Raw genomic sequence first — 20,736 nt, 5'->3', positions numbered from 1 at the left:
TGAGCATGTGGTCACAGTCTCTTAAGTGGAAAGAAGGTCTTCATTTTTTTTAACCTCTGCATCTTCAGGGTTTGCATAATTTTCTAGGCAAAATGTTATCTCCCCCCCTTTACTATGGCTATTAGTTCTGCTGGTGGAACAATGGATCAGAGATTTATGCCAATTAGAATTGGATTTATCCAGGGAGTCAGCAAGGCAATTGGCCCTAGACAATTTGCTGTAAGCATCTCTAGCCTTCCTACTGCTCACTCTCCCCTCTGCAGGCCAGGCACGGTCTACTGCTCCATGTTTGCTCACAATGCTCCCTCTCTCCTTCTTCTCTGCAGAGCCACAAAGCCTTTTCTAGCTATTGTATCTTCAATTCCTTCTTTGATATCCAGTGGCAACTACAATTTGCCCCATACCTTCCAACTTCATTGTTCTCCAGGTCTAGCACATGTTCGTCATATCTTTTCAAACAGGCTGCGTTTGAATAGGTCTGCTGTGACTTGGTGTCTGGAGCACAGTGGCCACCCCTCAAGACTTAGTGAACAACTAGCATCCCCCCACTCTTGCCCCACATACCACGCTCCTTTACTGAACAAACCTTGGCAAACTCTACTACCTTTCCTCCAATTTCAGCTCTGAGCCTGATGTTTGAAATTCACATCCCTTGCTCTCAGTCTGCCTCTTCCTGAACGTGTGAGAGGAGCACTGAATTTCTCTTGAGCCTCCATGTCCACAACTGCCCAGTGATAACGATCTGATGTACTTGGCAGGGTTGTTGTGAGAAATCTATGAAATCAAATTTGGGAAAGTGCTCAGATACCTGGCACAAAAGTGGGTGTTGGACAGACACAGGTTGGTAAGAAGATACTTCTGACTCCTGGCAAGAAGTGTCCACTTTCTTCCAGGGAGGCAGGACTTCCCTCTTGGTTTCATTGTTTTTTTCCCCTGAGAGGCTGCCAGGTTCTCCCTAGCTCCTGTAGAAGATCAGCTAAATCACAGCCAGTTGGTTCAAATATTTCATATCAAGAAAGAACCTCAAATGTAGCTTTGAGGATGCAGGAAAGCAGTGCTTTTCCATCTGATTCCACATCTGAGACACGCAAGAAAAGAGCTTTCCATAAAGGCTAATTTGAGGGCAAATAATAGACCAAAGAGGCCCGAGTGCTCCAGCAGCACAGGCATCTCAGCAGCTAGAGAGCTACTGCCTGAGATGGCAATAGGCCCTCTGGCTTGTCAATCATCCGGCCCTGTTCTCAGCCTTAAGTAATAAGAATGGTCACATTTCACAATGAATTAGGCTAGACTAGATGGTTCCTGTCAAGGTTACCAAGGAGATGTTGGAATAATAACATCTGAAAAGACAGTGGAAAAAAGGGCAATGAAAGTAAGCAAATCTCATGCCTACAAGCCGGGGACTGTCTCTCCCACACAAATTCCCCTGTCGAGCTAGTGTTGGAAGGTACCCTGCTGCCCAAGCACTGGCCTCCAGGAGAAGTGGAAGCTGGGGGACTCCTGTGAAAGGTGGAGGAAATCAGGGATCACTCCCAGGAGGGTCCCCATTCTCTAGCTGCCCCGTTGTGCCCATGCATCATTCCACCCCTTGCCTCATCATCCTCCATAGACATCTCTGCACACAGAAGGCTCTGACTCCCACCCAACCCCTAGGTCCCCATAACTTGCAACTACTGGATTCTGATCATAGCACTTCAGAGTCCAGGGAAGTCACTATAATCACAACCGTGGGAAGATTATTGGGGACCAGGCACCGGGGTGGCTCAGTCAGTTGAGCATCTGCCTTCGGCTCAGGTCATGATCTCAGGGTCCTGGGATCAAGTCCCTAGTTGGGCTCCCTGATCTGCAGGGAGTCTGCTTCTCCCTTTGCCCCTCCTCCCACTCGTTCTCCCTCTCTAACAAATAAATAAATAAATAAATAAATAAATAAGTAAATAAATAAATAAATAAAATCTTTAAAAAAAAGATTATTGGGGGACCATAAAATATACTTAACTCATTCACATATTCATTTAATCATTCAATACATACATGCCATGAAATCCTTAGTGCAAGCACAAAACTGATAAACATATGGCACCCAAAGGACAAAATATACAAAGACCCTCCCTCATAAAACTTAAAAGTCATGTATGTGTTTACACACATACACACATATGTCTGTCTTAAAGGCAGATGAAGGTGGAGGAGGAAGTTACAAAAAATGCCATATTCATTAATATTTATTGTTGAAAGCAGTGCAAAGGGAAACTACCTAGGGCTAAGACAGCATATGGCAAGGGGGTCCCCAGTGTGACCTGATGGGCTAAAGAAGGTGTGCTAGAATAGCTGATCCTTGAGCTGTGACCTGAAAGATACCTAAAGGTTGGTTGTTCAAGTGTGGAGTGCAAGCACCTTCTAGGCAGATATGCAGACAAAAATCTCGGGGCAGGAAGGTACCATTGGATCAGAGAAAGGTGGTCAGAGTGTGGGGGCCAGAAATGAGGTCCTGGTCATGTGGTCAGTGTAGATATTTGTAGGCCGTTCAATGAGTTTAGATTTTATCCTAAAGGCAATGGACAGCCTTCTAGGGGTTTTGAGAAGAGGAGTGGAATTACCATATTTTCAATTTCAAGAACATCACTTTGGATAAGGTAAATTCCTAAACATAACCTAAGAACCCTCATGGTATCAATCCCTTGACACCCAGCCATGCACTCTTCCATGGCTCTTTGTTTTGTTTGTGTTCTTTGTCTTCAAATCAGTCATTCTTTCAACAAATAATTACTGACTTCCTACAATGTGGCAATTCCCCTTTCAGGAGGAGTACTGACGTCACAGTACTCAACAAAATGATTAAAAATTTGTGCTTTCTTTGAGCTTACATTCTATTACCTATTAATTGGCTTTTCACTGGTAAACTGCTATTGAAATTTCAAGACCAACTCAACTGAACTTTTGTGTGTGTGTGAAGTCTTCACTTCCTTTTACTCATATCCCAGTTATACAACTAGGGTTCGTTGATGATTGGTGTATCTCCCTCACCCAACACATTGGCCTGAGTGTTCCTTATAGGTAAAAAGAATTGTATTTACCTCTTTAATTCCCTCTAAGAGAGTCTGAAACATATTAGAAGCTTATTACACAATTTTCAATAATGAACTGTATATATTATTCAGAGCTCTCCAGAGAAACAGAACCAATAAGATATGTATATAGATTTGACCCTTGAATAATGCAGGGGTTAGGGGCATCAAGCTTCTGCATGGTTAAAAATCTGTATATTAGGGTGCCTGGGTGGCTCAGGTGGTTAAGTGTCTGCCTTCAGCTCGGGTCATGATCCCAGGGTCCTGGGATCGAGTCCCGCATCAGGCTCCCTGCTCAGCCAGGAGCCTGCTTCTCCTTCTGTTCCTCCTCCCTGCTCATGATCTCTCTCTCTCTCTTTCTCTCTCATGCTCTCTCTCTCTCAAATAAATAAAATCTAAAAAAATAAAAATCTGTATATTACTTTTGACTCCCCCAAAACTTCGTAGTCTACAGTTGACTGGAAGTCTTACCGATAACATAAAGTCAATTAACAAATATTTTGCACGTTATATGTATTATATACCATATTCTTACAATAAAGTCAGCTAGAAAAAAAAAGGTCATAAGAAAGAGAAAATACATTTATAGTGCTGTATTGTATTTATTGAAAAAAAATCCACGTATAAGTGGACCCGTGCAGTTCAAACCTGTGTTGTTCAAATGTCAACTGTATGTGTGTGTGTGTGTGTGCATGTGTATACATAAATATATCTATATAGATAGATAGATAGATAGATAGAGAAAAAAAAAAAAGAATTTACCATAAGCAATTGGCTTACACAATTATGGAGGCTGGCAAGTCCCAAGATCTGTGGGATGAGTCAGCAAGCCAGAAACCCAGGAGAGCTGATAGAGTAGTTGTAAGCTTGAAACCCAAGAAGAGTGGATTTTTTTAGTTGGAGTTAAATGCCAGGAAAAGCCATGCCCCTGTTCAAAGGCAGCCAGGCAGGGGGAATTCTCTCTTGCTCATGGGAAGGTCAGCCTTTCTGTTCTATTCATATTTCTAACTGATGGGATAAGCCCCACCTACATTAGGGAGGGCAATCTGCTTTATGAGGTCTACCAATTTAAATGTTAATTTTTTTTTTTAAGATTTTATTTATTCATTTGACAGAGAGAGACATAGCGAGAGAGGGAACAAAAACAGGGGGAGTGTGAGAGGGAGAAGCAGGCTTCCCGCAGAGCAGGGAGCCTGACGTGGGGCTCGATCCCAGGACCCTGGGATTAAGACCTGAGCCGAAGGCAGATGCTTAATGACTGAGCCACCCAGGCGCCCCGATTTAAATGTTAGTCTTATCCAAAAACACACTGGGGAGGGTAAGTACTACGGTGAGCGCTGCGAATTGTGTAAAACTGATGAATCACAGACCTGTACCCCTGAAACAAATAATACATTATATGTTAATAAAAAATAAATAAATAAAAACAACCTCACAGAAACAAGCAGAATAATGTTTAATCAAATATCTAGGTACCCTGTGGCCCCGACAAGCTGATATATAAAATTAACTATCCTAAACTGATAAATATTTAAATCCACCAAATGAAGGTAACAAGAGAAGCCAATAAAACCTTAGTGAGAATGAGCCAGCCTTTCTTCCTCTCTGACCACAGCTGAGCTGGAATCAGGGTTAACCGTGAGGAGAAAAATACAGCATCCAATAGCCTACATGATGAGTGAGTTTTTGGTTAAATGGCAAGAGTAAGCACGCTTATCCCCAAATGGGCCCCTTGCCCTCACAGTGCTTAGGGGATATATCAAGATTTTTGAACTCCTACTTCAATCCATGTCATTGTCATTCCATGAGGGAAAAGCTCTGGCTGGCCTTTTGGGTCACCTGATTTTAAAGTTGTTTTCAAACCCTAAGGCAGAGACAGAAATTTCCTCTTGGCCATCTTTCCAGGGCTCATACTTGTGGCTGTCTAAACAGCCCTGACAACATCTGGATCGTTTTCATACTAGAGAAACTCTGAATTTAATAAAAAGTTAAAAACAGGCAGCCTGAATTGCTTATACTTGGTTGGACAACTGCTTCCAAACTCATCTTAATTTCATGAAAGAACAAATCCCTGTCTGTCCCAAATCCCATGTAAGACAACTGTGCTCTACCCTTGTTCCTTTTCTACTTACTAGCATTTAAAGTATCTTGCTAAAGAAGGTAGAAGGGGGCAGAAGCTTTGCTGCTCTTGCGGAGTCTTAGTGGGGAGGAAAGGAAAACAGGAGTGCTAGCTCGTCTTTTCAGTAAATGGTTTGGCCCTGAAGTCAAGCTCCCTCGTATCCATGTGACCAGCTAAACTCCATCTGAAGCTGAGAAAAAAGTTATTACCATTTAGGATTAGATGAACACAGAATTTAAACTGTAGCCTTAGACTTGCTAGGGAATGCTCAGCCATGTAGAGTTTGTTGTACATGGGATATTGTTCAAAATAATGCCCAAGAGAAGCATACAATGAGTTTAAAGAGGCCCCATACAAGAAAATGCAGAATAAATCACATAATGGGATGAGGAGAAAGCTAAAAAGAAGAGGGACCAGTATGTGTCCTTCATACAAAAGCAAGGAGCACCTGATTTTAGAACCATACATGTCTTCACTGCCCAAGATTCGAGGACCATGTCAGGTTTGACTGTGATGAGCAGCCACATCTGGTTTAATAAATTCAGGCAAACTATACAACCTTCTTGAACGTGTGTACCTTTGCCTTATGGAATTTAGAATTCAATACTTTAACTCCTTGATGGCCATATCAGAGGAAGTTCTAGAAAAGTGGAAGGTTTTCTTTTTATAGCTAGTGACTAAGTGAAGGATAGGACATAATTTGCAAAAGTTAGCTCACGTCAGAGATCCTCATGAACAAAGATGGTGGTATACCCAGTATTTCGTATGCTTCCCAGAATCTGTAAGAAAACATCTTAATCTCCTGGCAGAGTATTCTGGGTAAAATGACAGAGTCATTTGTATGTCACATTTATTTAATGCACAAGCACGCAAACTTTATGAAGACAGGAATTTCTGATTTGCCCATCTAGAACAGTCTCTACCACATAGGTCCCAACAATTTTTTTAACTTTTATTATTATTATTTTTTTATAGTATAACCTTACAAAGGTCTTGCCAGGACCCTAAATCCTTGGGATTTCTCTCTCAGTGTATCTCTGTTACCTATCCCTCTCTGTATATACATACATGTATATGTGTGTATGCAACCGTCTACACATACACTTGCATATACATATTTGTGATACATGTATATCTATATATTTACCAAATCATTTGTATTTTAGAAATAATATTTATATTATAATACTTCCTTTAAACATCTAGAACTTAGGCTACACACACATTATTGCTGTGTATCCACCAAATGATGAAGCTTTAGACTCAAAGCATTAATAATATGCTGTATCTTAAATACTGTTTATGCTTTTACAGCTACACTTGCATACAATATTGTTAACTCTTAATAAAGCGATTTTTCAGCTCAACAATAAGAGTCTATTTGTTTAGGTACTTTAATTAGAAGTTTGGTTGGTGAGACAATTCTGTGGAGGGTGTACTTTAGGAAAATGGGAAGAAATTACTGGACAAAACTCAAATTATAGCCTTACATCCTGAGCAACAAATTCTACAGGAAATCCTTGCTCACATTTTACAACAGAACTGCCCAGAGAAGTCTTGCCATAACACAGGTTCACATCTACAGACATCAGTTACTAATGCAATACACCCCTTGGGAGGATCAGAGCAGTTCTTCCTAGGGTTTGATATCTTATCTTTCCATTTTCAACCAGAGAGCTCTGGGGCCCAACCCTGCACCTAAAACATATCAAATGCTCAAAAATGAGTGTTCAGTCTTTAAAAGACAAGTTCACCACCCTTGGAGTTTTTTGTTTTTTGTTTTTTAGATTTTATTTATTTGAGAGAGCGAGAGAGAGTGAGAGAGAGAGAGAGAGAGCATGAGAGGGGAGGGTCAGAGGGAGAAGCAGACTCCCCGCCAAGCAGACAGCCCAATGTAGGACTTGATCCCGGAACTCCAGGATCATGACCAGAGCCAAAGGCAGTCGCCCAAACAACTGAGCCACCCAGGCGCCCCCACCCTTAGATTTAAGAGAAAATACTTCCCTGACAATTTAGAAAATTCAGAGAGAATTAAAGAAGAGAATTTAAAATCACTCTTTGTTACGCTTGTCCTAAATGTTCTAAAGGCATTCTTGTGGAACCACTCAGGTTTTCTATTATAAACCTTTTTTTTTTTTTTTTTTTAATAATGAGGACACTGGGAATCCTAGACTTTTTCTCTAGACAAGTCCTGTAGACATGAGACCCTTGCAGTGCTTCTGCTAATTTGCTAAAAACGTGAAGATTTTTAGGATTTCAACATTTTAAAAAGAAGCAGAAGGAGTGATTCGATCTTAGAAATGAAGAAAAGAATTACCAGACAGGTAAGCCACGGCTACTGGATTGTACAGAATCCTAAATCTGAGGTGCCCTAAATCTGAGATGAGATTTTTGTCCATTTGTTTTGTTTGTCTTCCCCAATTTGTGTACCAGTTTTCATCACAGCTGAGTATTTTCTGTCACTCGGAAAGCCCAGAGGCCTTGCCAGTCAACACTTTGGATGTGAGAATGGATGTAGAGAGGTGGGCCATGGCAAAGTAGTCAAGTTGGGCGCCAGATTATGACATTTGGACAAAACTGCACAGCTGCAGTTGTAACAGATTATTTTAACTGATACTCTCGGGAAAAAGTAAAGCACAGAACTAGCCATTCGCCCTGTATTTGCCTCTTCCTCAGAGCCCATAAGTCTCATCCCGGAAAAGACTGATTCAAACTATAAAGACATTCATGAACGCAAAGTTTCAAAGAACTGCAGTGTTCCCTAGGGGAAGACCACACTCTTCCCCCAAACCAGCAGAGAAGCATTCTGTGAGCCCCATCTGTGCCAACCCCACAACATGGCAGATTCCCTTAATATTGTGGAGCAACTCCCTTCATTCCATTCAGCGAAGATGAAGGTGTACAATGTTCTAGTCACTTCAAAGTGCGGGAGGCGAGGGTGGTATTGGCTGGTGGAGGGTTACCATGACTATCCTCCCATATCCCCCTACATATCCATGTGCACACAAAAACACATAGGTGATCAGCTTTTCAGAAATTAGAATTAGATAGACTTTTAAAAACTAGTACCAACTTATTAAAATTTTCTTTAATATTCAGAAAGTACTTTGGAGATTTTTACAACTTTAAGATCATCTATTCTCGGTGTAAAGGAACATAGAAAAATGTTCACAGAAAATTAATCTGAAGTAGAATGACAACTCTGTGTGTGTGGTTTGTGTGTGTGTGTGTGTGTGGCACAGACTCCAGGAGTTTCCCTTAAAATATTCTCTTATTTCAGTATGTTGGCTGTTTTATTTCCTGTGACTGTCCCTGTCCCTCGCCCCCTACTGGACCGTTTTGGAAAGAAAGAAGACATGTCTAAAGACTGAAGCTTTCTGTTTGCTTGGATTTTGAATAAATGGAAATTTGTTAGAATATCTTAAATGCTGTTAGAAGCAACTGGTCACTTAAGAGCCTAGCTTCTCAGATGCTGTCAGTGGCCTTCTGAATCGGTGGGTACAGAACACATATTTCCACTTTACAGATGAGGAAACTAGGGACCAGACTGGAATGCTTTGGGGTTCCCCGGGAAAACCCGTGGCCTCAGTGGAGACAGAACCCAGGTCTTGGGCTCTTATTGGCCACAGCAAAATAAGTACTCACGTCATGATTTGGGTCTCCACTCCTGCCTCCACCAGAGCCCCGTCAACAAAGAGAGGAACCGAAGTGAAGCCATACTTGTCCCAGGAGTGGCCCTCGTCAAAACTCACCCTGGGTTAGAAACAAGTACAGGGAAGAGACAGCTGAAAACCAAACCACACTCCTTTGCAACCATTTTTCAGGTTATTAAATTCTCCTCTGTATCTCACTTTCTGGCAGTTTGAATTATCAATAGGCATTCATCTTCAACATCTCCCCATATTATTATGAGATTTGATCAAAACTGCATTTCCTGGCCCAGGCAGAGACAGCACCAGAGCTGCAGAAATATTTCAACATATTAGAATCAAAAAACAAAACAAAAAAAACAACCCAAGAAGTAGGGCTTAGTGGATGGAGTGTCACGTTTCAAGTACTCCGAATGGAACCGGAGGCTCAATTTACAGCACAATCAATCCGGTCCGTGGAGTTTCTGACACAGATAAATTGAGTAGTGCGGGGGGGTACCCTATGGGAGGGGAGGTGTGTGTCTTTCAGATCAAACTTTAAAAGAAGCCATTTCCTATTTGTTCAGAATGAATGTTAGGATCGTTTTCCCTCCCCAGTGCCACTTTCAGAGCTTTTAGAGATGAGTGCTGAGTGTCTAAGATGAACTGGGCAATACTGTGCCATCTTTCATCCAATGTAAGAAAAGGTCTGGCCCTTTCTGGTTACAGCACCTGAAACTCTTTAAAGGGAAGGTTACTAGTGGAGGAGACTGGGGCAATTTTGAGTGCTTGCTTCTTTCCCTTTCTTGATATTATCAAGTACCTGACTCTCCTTCTTCCCCAAGGCGGCTTTATTTGCTTCATTTCCTGTGATCCTTCTTGGCTAAATTAATTCTTAATTTCTTCTCTGACTCCATAACTCAGGATTCTCTGAGTTCAACTGTAGGAACTCTGTAGGCTTCTCCTCTTATAATGCTGAGTGATGACTTCTTAATGGACTCTAAATCCACCAATTCAAAACTATAATCTTTGGAGTTCACTGGTCATGTATGTCTGGTTTGTTGAATGACTCCTTAACACCACCCATACATCTTTATTATAATGTTTCTTACCTGATATTTAATAAATAGAGGTCTGATTTTTCCACTGAACTGTGAGTTTTTTTAGGTCAAAGGCCATACTATTCATTTTTGCATTCCTAGTACCTAGCAGAAAAATGGGCACCTAGTTGGCACTATTTAATGTTAAATGAATAAATTAACAAAAGAAATAAAGAATGATTTACCACACTCTTCCAATCCATCCATTTTTTTGAAGCATGCTTTACGCTGGCATCCATGAACTGGATGCAGGAGTCCCTCTGCCCATTACTAGTCAACCTACTCAGTCCATTCTCTACATATTTACTTCTTTGTCTCTCTCACCCTCTCTGGCTCTTTCTCTTTCTCTCTGTCTTATACTTTCTTAACATTTTTTTTTTTTTAATTTGTGGTATACCTAAGTCTATCTTCACAAAAAAAGGAAAGCAGATAGTCTGACATTAAGTTTTTATGAGTTCACAAATTATCAGTGTATGTCTTAACTTTTTAAAAACAATTTTATTGAGTTATTTTTGACATGTAAAAATTGTATGTATTTACAGTGTACAACTTGATATTTTGATATATGTATACATTGTGAAAAGATCGCCACAATCAAGCTGGTCTTGATCAAACAGGGGTGGCAGGGTGGGGGCAGGAGGGAGAAATGAAGACATGTTGGTCAAAGGGTTCAAAGTTGCAGTTATGCAAGAGGAATGAATTCCGGGGATCTAATGTACAACATGATGATGACAGTTAACAATACTGTCTTGACTTTTAAGAACTTGCTTATTTCACACTTTTTTTTTAAATAGGCTGAAGGTTACATAACCATCAAGCTGACCCAGAGAATGTTGGGCAGATCTGAACTGCTTTTCTTGAAAATGAGTTTCTTATTTCAAAAGGGAAAACAAGAGCATGATTGGGAATGGACTTCACCTTTCTTAACATGGACCTGCTTGGTTCTTAAAATAATCATAGTTGTTTTCAAGTATGCTATGGCCACTAACCATTTAACTAGGAGAGAAGTCTAGGAGATAAGAAATCATTTGTTTGGTTTTCTGTTTGGGCGACTTAGGATAAACTGATTATTGTATTGATAGGAAGAAGCCAAAGTGAGTTGAAGGACTCTGTCCTTCTCAGAATTTCCTGACCACTGAAGGTCATTATTAACACTAGCAGAGTAAATAGCAGTGGGTGCTACCAGCGTCCCAGGGAAGGAGGAGCCTTCATACCACTGCCATTGAGAACAAGGCAGAAGACAGTCATTGCTACTATGTACAATATGAAGACAAAATACCACAGAGTAGACAAGGAGGGGCCATCACAGCCTTCTAGCTCTGAGATGGAGGTGTCAAGGAAAAGCCACGCCCAAGATGGAAAGAAAAAGTGGGGGATAAGAGGCCTGTTGTATGAACTGATTTCATATGGAAGGGGAAGAAGCATGAGTTAGAAGGAAGAATGAGATCAGAAGAAAAACTAAGAAATGCCAAAACCCAGGTGGGAAAGCTAGCATATACAGTAACTGAAGTCCAAGGAAGCCATTATAATCCATGCTTACAAGCATAAGCAAGGGGACAGCTCTACAGAGCCAGGGCGAGGAATGGATCCTGCGGTTTTCATTTATGGTCAACGTACCACTTGGAAGCTCAGGACTGTGCCATGCAGGTGACTTTATGAGATTAGTAATTTCTAATACATGAATATTGTGAGCTAAGGGAATTATTAAAAACTAAACAAAATAAACTCTCTAAACAAACTCCCAAAAATATGACATGAGAAAACTTAATCTCTTAGGTATCAGAAATTTGGGTCTGGACGGCCTGCCATTTGTGAGAGCTAGTCTTTTTTGATTGCTAGGAGTTTTCTTTAATGCTCTGAAGTAACGACAGTGAATGGTTTCCCCAAGGGATGCACCTTCTTTCCCCCACTCAGTTCAGTAGCTTCTTAATGGCCAAGACAAAGGAATTGGGAATTCTTTATTAGGTCCACAGCTGAAAGTGAAATTGGTACTCAGAGAGGTAGATGTAAATAAAGTTCCAATGGACCTCCAAATAGTGGCAAGACAGGACTATAAGATCAAAATAAAATAAATTTCCTTGGTCAAATATTTATTGACACCTCTTATGTGCCTGGTCTGACAGTGGCCTCTGTTCAAAGGATCTAGTGGTGAACAGGAAAGGGAAGGCTGTAGCTTAAGCAGAACTTACATTCTAACTTGAGGAGATAAATGATATTCAGACAAATGGGTTGAAAAATATGAGTTGTAAAAGAAATCTGAGTTATAAATACTTGTCATGAAGACAATTAAAACAGAGTGATGTGATAGAGGGTGACTGCATAGCTACTTTGTATTGAAAATCTAAGAAAGTCCTCTTTTAAGAGGTGACATTTAAACTATGCAAAGACCCAGGTGAGAGCCATTTCCAGCAGAGGGCAGATCTAGTGTGAAAGGAAGGTGCTGTGTGGGAAGGACAGAAAGATGGTCAGTGGCCTTAGGTTAGTGGGGAAGTAGATTAGTAGAAGGAAATGGAATCAAAAATAAGGCTGGGCAGACCATGAAGGACCTTGTTTCCAGCTGAAATGAGAGAGATAGGATTTGATTTAAACCTTAAAACATAATTTTCATTTCTTTATAGTGAATGGATTGTCAGGTCTCAACATGGATACAAGGAGATGAACTAGGAGAAAGAGTAACAATTGTGAGACCATGTAAGACAAGTGGGCTGGATAAACGTTACAGTAGTCTAGAAAGAGAGATGGAAAGGATAATTTTAGAGGTGAAGTCAATAGGATTTGGTGATAGAATGTATACAGGTTGCTTGAGCAAAAGAAAGAAATCATGGACAACATAGATTTTTATGGTTAAGCAGTTGAGATTGGGAAATGGGAAGAACAGGAGAAGCAAAGCTTTCTGCTTGTTTCTGTTTGGTCCACTTCAAGGTTTAGATGATTTTTGGACTTCCATGTTGTGATGTACCGTCAAGGAGACCTTTGGATGGATGGATCCAAATTTCCAGGAAGTAATCAAAGTTGGAAATATAGATCTGGAAGTCGCTTTTAAGGTAGGACCAACTTAAAGCAGAATGTTTAATTAGAAAGAAAAAAAAAGCCCCACAGCGAGAGAAAGGAAAAGAGTAACTAATGATAAGCTCAAACTGAAAACAACTGGGGTCACTGTCAATCATAAAATAAGTGTGTTCTAGAAATGACACTATTGTGAGAGGTGATCAAGCCACTGTGAGTCTAGTATGTGTTCACAGATAGATAACATGCATAATAGAAGAAATTATCCTACTAAATCCTAAATACTATGTTTAGTTACAATCCTTGTAGAGAAACTGACAATCAATGTGATTAAAGTTAAAAAACAGGTTGTTCTAGAAACAGGTTATATGAATTGAAGATAGCTTAGGGAAAAGAAGAATAGAACTGAACTCATTACCACTGCCTTTTAATCTTTTTTAGTAAGAAAGCTGTAGTTAAACAAATAAAAACAAACCTATTTGTTGACTACTGAAAAGGGGAAATGTCTGTGAAAGAAATCAGTCATTGGATGCATAAAAATATTAATTAAAAATACAGATAAAATAAAGGAGAAAATATTTCCGTTCTCATAACTGTTCCAAAGAGAACAAACATTTTTGCACAAGAATTTAAGCTCCCAAGTATTTTGTCTTGTTCACTTTTATAACCCAGCCCTTAAACGAATGCTGGATAGATAGTATATGCTCAATGCATGTGTGAGGAATGAATGCATAAATGCATAAAATCTGTTTTGAATTGCATCTCTGATCATTTTCCAGAACTTAGAAAGGTTAGACAAAGAGATCTCTTGAGGTCCTTTCTAGCTCTATGATTCTAAATATCATGTGCAATTCTGGATCAGACTTATTCAGCATAGCTCTGGGCAGCAGAACAGGTACTAATGGACATTAATTATAAGTAGATTCACTATTGCTCAGCATAAAAACAATCTTTTAACAGCTAAAGCCATTATACAAGATGGGAACTCTGTCTTGGGTATATGTGGGTTGTTCAGCTCTGTGGCATTGTGGTGAAGTAGGGTGATCCTCTGGGGTGTCATAGAGGTATATGCCATACTAGGTGTGAACCCAAACTACATATTCTCTAAAACCCTTCCTTATTTAAGCATCTATGACTTTATGATATTGAGATGAGATCCACTAAAAGGAACAGAATCTTCCAAGAATAACCAAGTCCTCCCCAGAAGTCCCTAGCACAGAAATAGCGTTATAATGGTTATTGAGAATCAGTGTTCCTCCCTTTGGTCAGTTGCATCGCTCTTGATCACAAACACATGAGGAGGTGGCAGTTTAGCGACCGGGAAGTTCTTCACAATAGCACGTGCACTTTCGCTTTTCAGAAGTGCCTATTGGTTAGGACTATTGTTTGCATGGCAATATGCCTCTGGACAAGACACCAGTGCTCACAACCATTTATAGAAGAACAAAGGAACACAAAGGGCCAGGTGATGTTTTGTTCCCTGTTTCCAAGAACATCCTATTGGAAGGAGACGCTGACAGCTTGTCAGGGCTAAGCAAACAGTAGGACCCCCGTCTACCTGCCAATTAGTAGCTCTGTCTATTGTGAGTTTTTATTAGAGCACTGCCTTCCATAGGGCCCCATTATTCATTTCACCCATCCATGGTCTAAAGATAATACTGGATGGAGGGCTTACCTGAAACAGCACTTAGGTTCTAATCTCTATGCATCCAAATGTACCCCGTCACAAATAGATGGGTTCATTTGTATGCTGTTTTGTCTTCATGCATATCTAGCTACCTATCATTTCAATTTATGGGAAACAGCATGCCTTATTAGTCTAGCTAAAGTTTCCTCAGCTTTTCAATTATGACTCCTCTTTTCTCTGAAAGGCAATATAGCTGTTATTTAAATTTGAGAACCACCCTACCCTTGTGTAAGAGTGGGTCAGCTGGTGTGGGGTTTTTTCCTATGCAAATATATATACATCTGTGTACAAAATAACGTCAGTTTGAGGTCTCCACAGAAAAGATCAATGAACTGATAACTTTTCTTTCATTTAAAATGAGCTATTTGTTTACCTTGAAGGTTGTGACTTAATTAGAAGCTACTGGTGACGAAGAAACTGCTTAAGTTTCACAAGCTTGCAATTCATAAGCATGAGACAAAAATCAGTCAAGAATTTCATAAAGAAACACTGGTGATAATGGTATAGTCAAGTCCTTCCAAAACACTCACTTAGCCTTTGAAAGGGAAGTGCAAAGGAAAATTCTTGAATGGGTTATTTCTTGTTGTGTTCTAACACACGTCCTCAAGGGCTGCCATTTAACCAGTGCAGAGATTATTACAGAGAATGGCATTCACAGGTAGGCAAGTAAGCAGAAATCATGGGTGGTGTTCAAGTTCAAGGAAACATTTGTAGCATTTATGACAAATGGTAGTGTCGACATCCTTTAAATGGAGAAAATTCTATCTCAAAAGCTTAGCATGAAAAATCATGTTTAATACTTTGTAAGTTGGAGTAGGCAGACATAGGGAGGGTGGTATTATCATTATTATAAGAGGAAGTTGAATGGGAATGAAGCTATTTTCTTTCGGAGTTTTCCAAACATTTTCTACCAACAAAAGAGATATTTCATGGAGCAAGGGAAAATGCAAACTTTGTACTGGTGACTTTGAGAGGCACGATTTTATCCTACTTACATATCCCTGAGAGAATATTAAACAATTTTCCCAGCTTGGATGGCTTCCCTCCAGAAATTCCCAGACAAATGCCCCTTTTGGAAGTGATCAGGTCTTGGGTGAGAAACCACTGCAGAACAGACTGATCAGATGTAAGGATGGAAGATGAACCAAAACCAAAACTCTCTAGTCCCTCCGTTCCACACCAGATACACTCGCTTCTCCTATCCCCAAAAGGAAATAACACCACCAAATTCCTCTTTTCCTTAGAACAAGGAAACTTTTGTACATAAGGCTCTAGAAATCAACCACTAAGTAAGTACTAAGTTCCTACCATAATGAAGGAGAAAGAGCAGGAGGGTGATGGTCAAGTGTGAGATGGGGTTGCCACCCCTTCTCTCAAGACTTAAGTGGAAGAAATCTGCTCAGCTATATCTGTCTGCAGGGCATTTACTGATTTTCTTATTGAGACCTCAGTGGAAGTTCTTAGAACATCATGATAGGGGCTAACAAAATGTTGCCTTTCTTGGTTAAAAAGCAAATAAGCAAATGAACTTGTTTTAAGAGTTAAGTAATCCTCTCTGAGAGTACAAGTGCTCTTCAGTCCTCAATAGACAAGCTCTTCCCTCCACAAGGAGGCAGGTCTTTGCAGTAGAAGGAATTACCTACAGGGTCAACCTGGCATTTAAGTTCTTCTGAGTCCTACCCACTCTGCTTACTCCCATTTTTTATTCTAATCAAATATATTTTCTGAACACTCCCTACTTTTCCTGAATCCCAGGCTTTGGTCAGTTTCTCTTCCCTTGGCTTGCCTTTCATCAGTCCTCTGACACAGGGCATCCTTTTTTCAAGAATTAACTCTCATGTCAGCAGCTACATGAAGACCCCTTTACACACTAGGCAGGACTCTATCCTGTGCTAAGATCGCAGCAATACACATGGCCAGCATGCTTAAGCAGGCATTGCTTGGATTTCTGGTGATATGTGAACTAAGCTCCTTATCTTGACTATGATCTCCCAGAGAGCTGGGGCCATGTGATAAGCCTCTGTGTACTCATTAAAGTATCTGGAAAATTCAGTTAAAACAGAAGAGCAGCCATAACAGAGACCTAATTTAGTGCTGCCAGGTACTAGCTGTGTAGACTTGAGCAAAGAACTTAATATGTCTGCATTCCAATGTCATTATAAATATGTGATAAAAAGAGTACCCACATACATAGGGTTGTTAAAGAACTAACTTAGATAATTCATGTAAAGGGTTTAGAATGGTGCCTGGAATATAATTCCTCAAAAACTCCTGACTATCATTAGTATTAAGTAATTCCACGCTTCTAATTTATCCAAAAAGTATATAATCAGTAGTAAAGGGATGATAAAGAATTTCAATGGGAACTTGTACAAGCTTATTCTTGAGTTGGTAGAGTTCTTTTCCTTACAAATGGCTCCATGCATCTTTTCAAAATTTAATCTCATAATCTCTCTGTATGAAGACAGAGTGGTAGATAAAACCACTGGACTTTATGTTAGCTCGAGCTCTAAGAAACTGATGATATTTGACCAGTTTTGACCAACAAAAATGGCAAGATGATACGGTTTAACTTAATAACTGAGAGAAACCTTCTTAAGTCCTTGCCAGGGTGACTTAAGCTTGAATTTGGCACCTGGAAGTCCTATATCTTTTACTGATTACAATCTGATGCTTCCCAGTAAAACTCTGACTTTAAAGGGTTAGTCTCCCAAAATCAAGGATCTGGGAGTTAAGCCAGAGTCCATCCTCCAGCTCATGGCTCATCCCAACAACTGTACTCTAGATAGCATACCCTCTACTGACAAATTTTCACTCTCAAATATTCACTCTGCTGCATCTGAAGCCTGAAATTCTTCCCCTTCAGCATATAAACACACATGATACTTATTCATCCCCTGCCAAAAGCCAAAACAAACAACAGAATCATCATCATCATCATCAAAATATATTCTCACAGATCTTTCTCATCATCATCATCAAAATATATTCTCACAGATCTTTGTCCTCACTGGAGGGTCATGCATATACACACTCAGGCTCATTCCATAATCGACTTTATTGAGAGTTATCTACACTGTCTCCACTTCACTCCATTGCTTATCATTCATTCATTCATCATTCATTTCATTCATAAATCTACTGTAATCTACCTTTCAATCCTACTTCTCTTTTGAATCTACTCTGACACAGATCACAATGACTTCCTTTACTCCTCTATATTGCTTAATCTTAGATTGTTTTTCATTCCATAACTAATTTGGTCTGATTATAGAATTTGGTGCTACTGATCACCCCTTTCTTCAGCATCCATGAAAACAATTCTCCTGGGGCACCTCGGTGGCTTAGTCGTTAAGTGGCTGCCTTCAGCTCAGGTCATGATCTCGGCGTCCTGGGATCAAGCCCAGCATCAGGCTCCCTGCTCAGTGGGAAGGCTGCTTCTCCCTCTCCCACTCCCCCTGCTTGTGTTCCCTCTCTCGCTGTGTCTGTCAAATAAATAAAATCTTTTTTTATTTTATTTTATTATGTTATGTTAGTAACCATACAATGCATCATTAGCTTTTGATATGGTGATCCACGATCCATTGTTTTCATATAACACCCAGTGCTCCATGCAATACGTGCCCTCCTTAATACCCATCACCGGGCTAACCCATCCCCCCACCCACCTCCCCTCTAAAACCCTGTTTGTTTCTCAGAGTCCATAGTCTCTCATGGTTCATCTCTCCCTCCAATTCCCCCGCTTCATTTTTCCCTTCCTTCTCCTAATGTCTCCATGCTATTCCTTATGTTCCACAAATAAGTGAAACCATATGATAATTGACTTTTTCTGCTTGACTTATTTCACTTAGCATAATCTCCTCCAGTCCCATCCATGTTGATGTAAAAGTTGGGTATTCATCCTTTCTGATGGATAAAATCTTAAAAAAAAAAAGAAAAAAGAAAACATTTCTCCTGTGTTTTTATTGTTTTGTCTACTTCTTCTTGGTCTGTTCCATAATTTATTTTCTGCTCTGTGTGTTGGTATTTAACAGTGTTCTGCAGGAATCCCTGGTTTCTCCTTGTTGTACCCACTCTTCTGAGGCATTGGGCCCACTGCCATGGCTTCACCTACCATCTAATGGCTAATGTCTCCAAATCTAGAGTGTCAGCCCAGATCTCTGTCCTGACCTTCAGATGAATGTATCTGAAAAATCATCATCTCTGCTTAAATATTCACAGACATTTAAACTCAAATTATCTAGAACTGAATTTTGTATCTACTACATGAACCTAACATTCTTCTTGCAGCAATTTCCATTTCCTGTATTTTGGATTCTTAATCTTGGCTGCTTGAACTCACAGGTCCTTCCTGGTCTTTTCTGCTTATCTGAGCCCCCATTCCTACCACCCTGTTCTAATCATCATACTTCCCCATCTAAATTTCTGGCCTACCCCTGCTACCTAAGGGTTAGATGATGAGATGTGTAATAAATGGATGGATGGATGAATAAATGGAAGAGGAAATGGGTAAATGGGTATAAAGTCATGCAGAAAAACTTGTCCCAACACTTTCCACTAAAAAAAAAAAAATTGCTTATTAATAGGGTAGGGAGCTGTCCTTACCACAAATGTCTGACTGGTAGAGGTGTGTGTTTCATGGCCACGAGGGCGCCACCCCAGTCTAGGAACCAGACATTGTACTCTTCATCAAAGATCTGGAACAACAACAACAACAACAACAATCTTAGCAACACCTTACATTTGCATAGTGCTTACAGTTTACAAAGTCTTTCACAAATATGGTTTCATCTAGGTTCTGAGCCTTCCAACAACCCTATCAGGTAGTTTGGCAAATACTATTATCCCCACTTAATAGATGAGGACATGGGCTTTGGAGAGAACAAATAATTCTCCCAAGGCCACTCAAATGGTATTTCCAGGGCTCCCTCCACTAGTACTGTGAACCAGTGTGCTACAAGAAGTTGAGACAACAAGATGCTCAGCTAGATAACTGAAAGGAAAAATATGACTTCAAAAATGCTTCCCCATCTTGGCATCCGAGTAAGTTACTACTCAGCTCTGTCTTCTTTCTCATCTATGCAGATTTTTGCTAATTTATAAATGGTCTGTATCTTACAGTGTTGTTCATAAACTGTCTAGGAATGTAAAGACAATTTCTCTAGACATTATGGTATACATGATGACCGAGTTCTTAGACTGAGCCACCACTTCCTAGGTTTCCATGCAAACTGGATGAAGGCCTAAGGTGGGCCCTTGCAGATCTTTACTCTGAATGTGCATTGGAACACAGTGCTTCCAGGGATCCAGAGTTATTCATTCTTTGATTCATCCCTTTGTCCATTACCTATTCATCTGTCCACTCATTCATTCATGCATTCAGTGATCCATTCATCCATCTACCCATACGCATTTCCTAAGCACCTATTATGATGCCAGGCTCTGAGCTATGAGAATGTCAGATGTAATCCCACATGTATTAGTGCTTTTATTATATATAACTATCGTATCTCCAACCTGAAACAGGAAAAAACATTTCTGCAGCTGAAAACCAACCTCCTACTTTAGATCTTCTAGAAGAAAGTGGAACTGGACAATTCCTGTAGCTCTTAACCACTGCTGGTTGTTCTTACAGCCTAAATGGAGAGGTTGGGATGGTGGATTAAGTGAACCGTAGTAGAAAAGGTCAGGGGGTATAAACATATTTAAAAGGGAGGGAATAGGAGGAATGGGGTCTCCTGTACATATGCCCCAGAGAACACCATAGAGAAAAAGTAAATGGATTCTCAGGCTTAACCTCTCAATTGGTTTCCTTTCTCACATTTGCCTTTTAAGGAAATAAAAATGTCCACACTAATGGTAGTCTCAATGCAAAAAGGACCTCAGGGTGACTCATTTCTGTATCAGATAGAAGTGGACTCTGAGCCTATCGTGCCCATGTTTTCTCTGCAGAGCTCAAAGGTGGGCTCTGTGCTAAGCCACATAATGGAGAGGCTGGAATGAAGTCTGAGGATGAGGGGTACAAGATTCTTGGCATGGGGGAGAGAGAGACACCATTATCTTTTCACTTTCTTCTCTATCACTCTGGCCACTGCTAACAATTGCCCTGTCCAACACTGGAGTGGAAACT

The 20,736-nt window shown here is 40.2% G+C and overlaps 1 protein-coding gene across 3 annotated transcripts in view; it reads right to left on the bottom strand.

Moving 5' to 3' along the window:
* Positions 1-20,736, bottom strand: part of SORCS3 (sortilin related VPS10 domain containing receptor 3) — a 569,814-nt gene that overhangs the window by 65,652 nt on the left and 483,426 nt on the right. For all 3 annotated transcript variants that reach the window (XM_032423232.1, XM_032423230.1, XM_032423233.1), the window contains exons 13-14: positions 19,212-19,303; positions 8,830-8,937 (exon numbers count right to left, since the gene is read on the bottom strand). In XM_032423232.1, the coding sequence (XP_032279123.1) occupies positions 8,830-8,937; positions 19,212-19,303 (200 nt within the window). The remainder of the gene's footprint in view (positions 1-8,829; positions 8,938-19,211; positions 19,304-20,736) is intronic.

The sequence above is a fragment of the Phoca vitulina genome, unplaced genomic scaffold (genome assembly GCF_004348235.1).
Source record: "Phoca vitulina isolate PV1807 unplaced genomic scaffold, GSC_HSeal_1.0 scaffold28, whole genome shotgun sequence".
Taxonomy (NCBI): domain Eukaryota; kingdom Metazoa; phylum Chordata; class Mammalia; order Carnivora; family Phocidae; genus Phoca; species Phoca vitulina.
The sequence above is the reverse complement of the archived record's forward strand: the minus strand, read 5'-3'. Positions and strand labels throughout refer to the sequence as shown.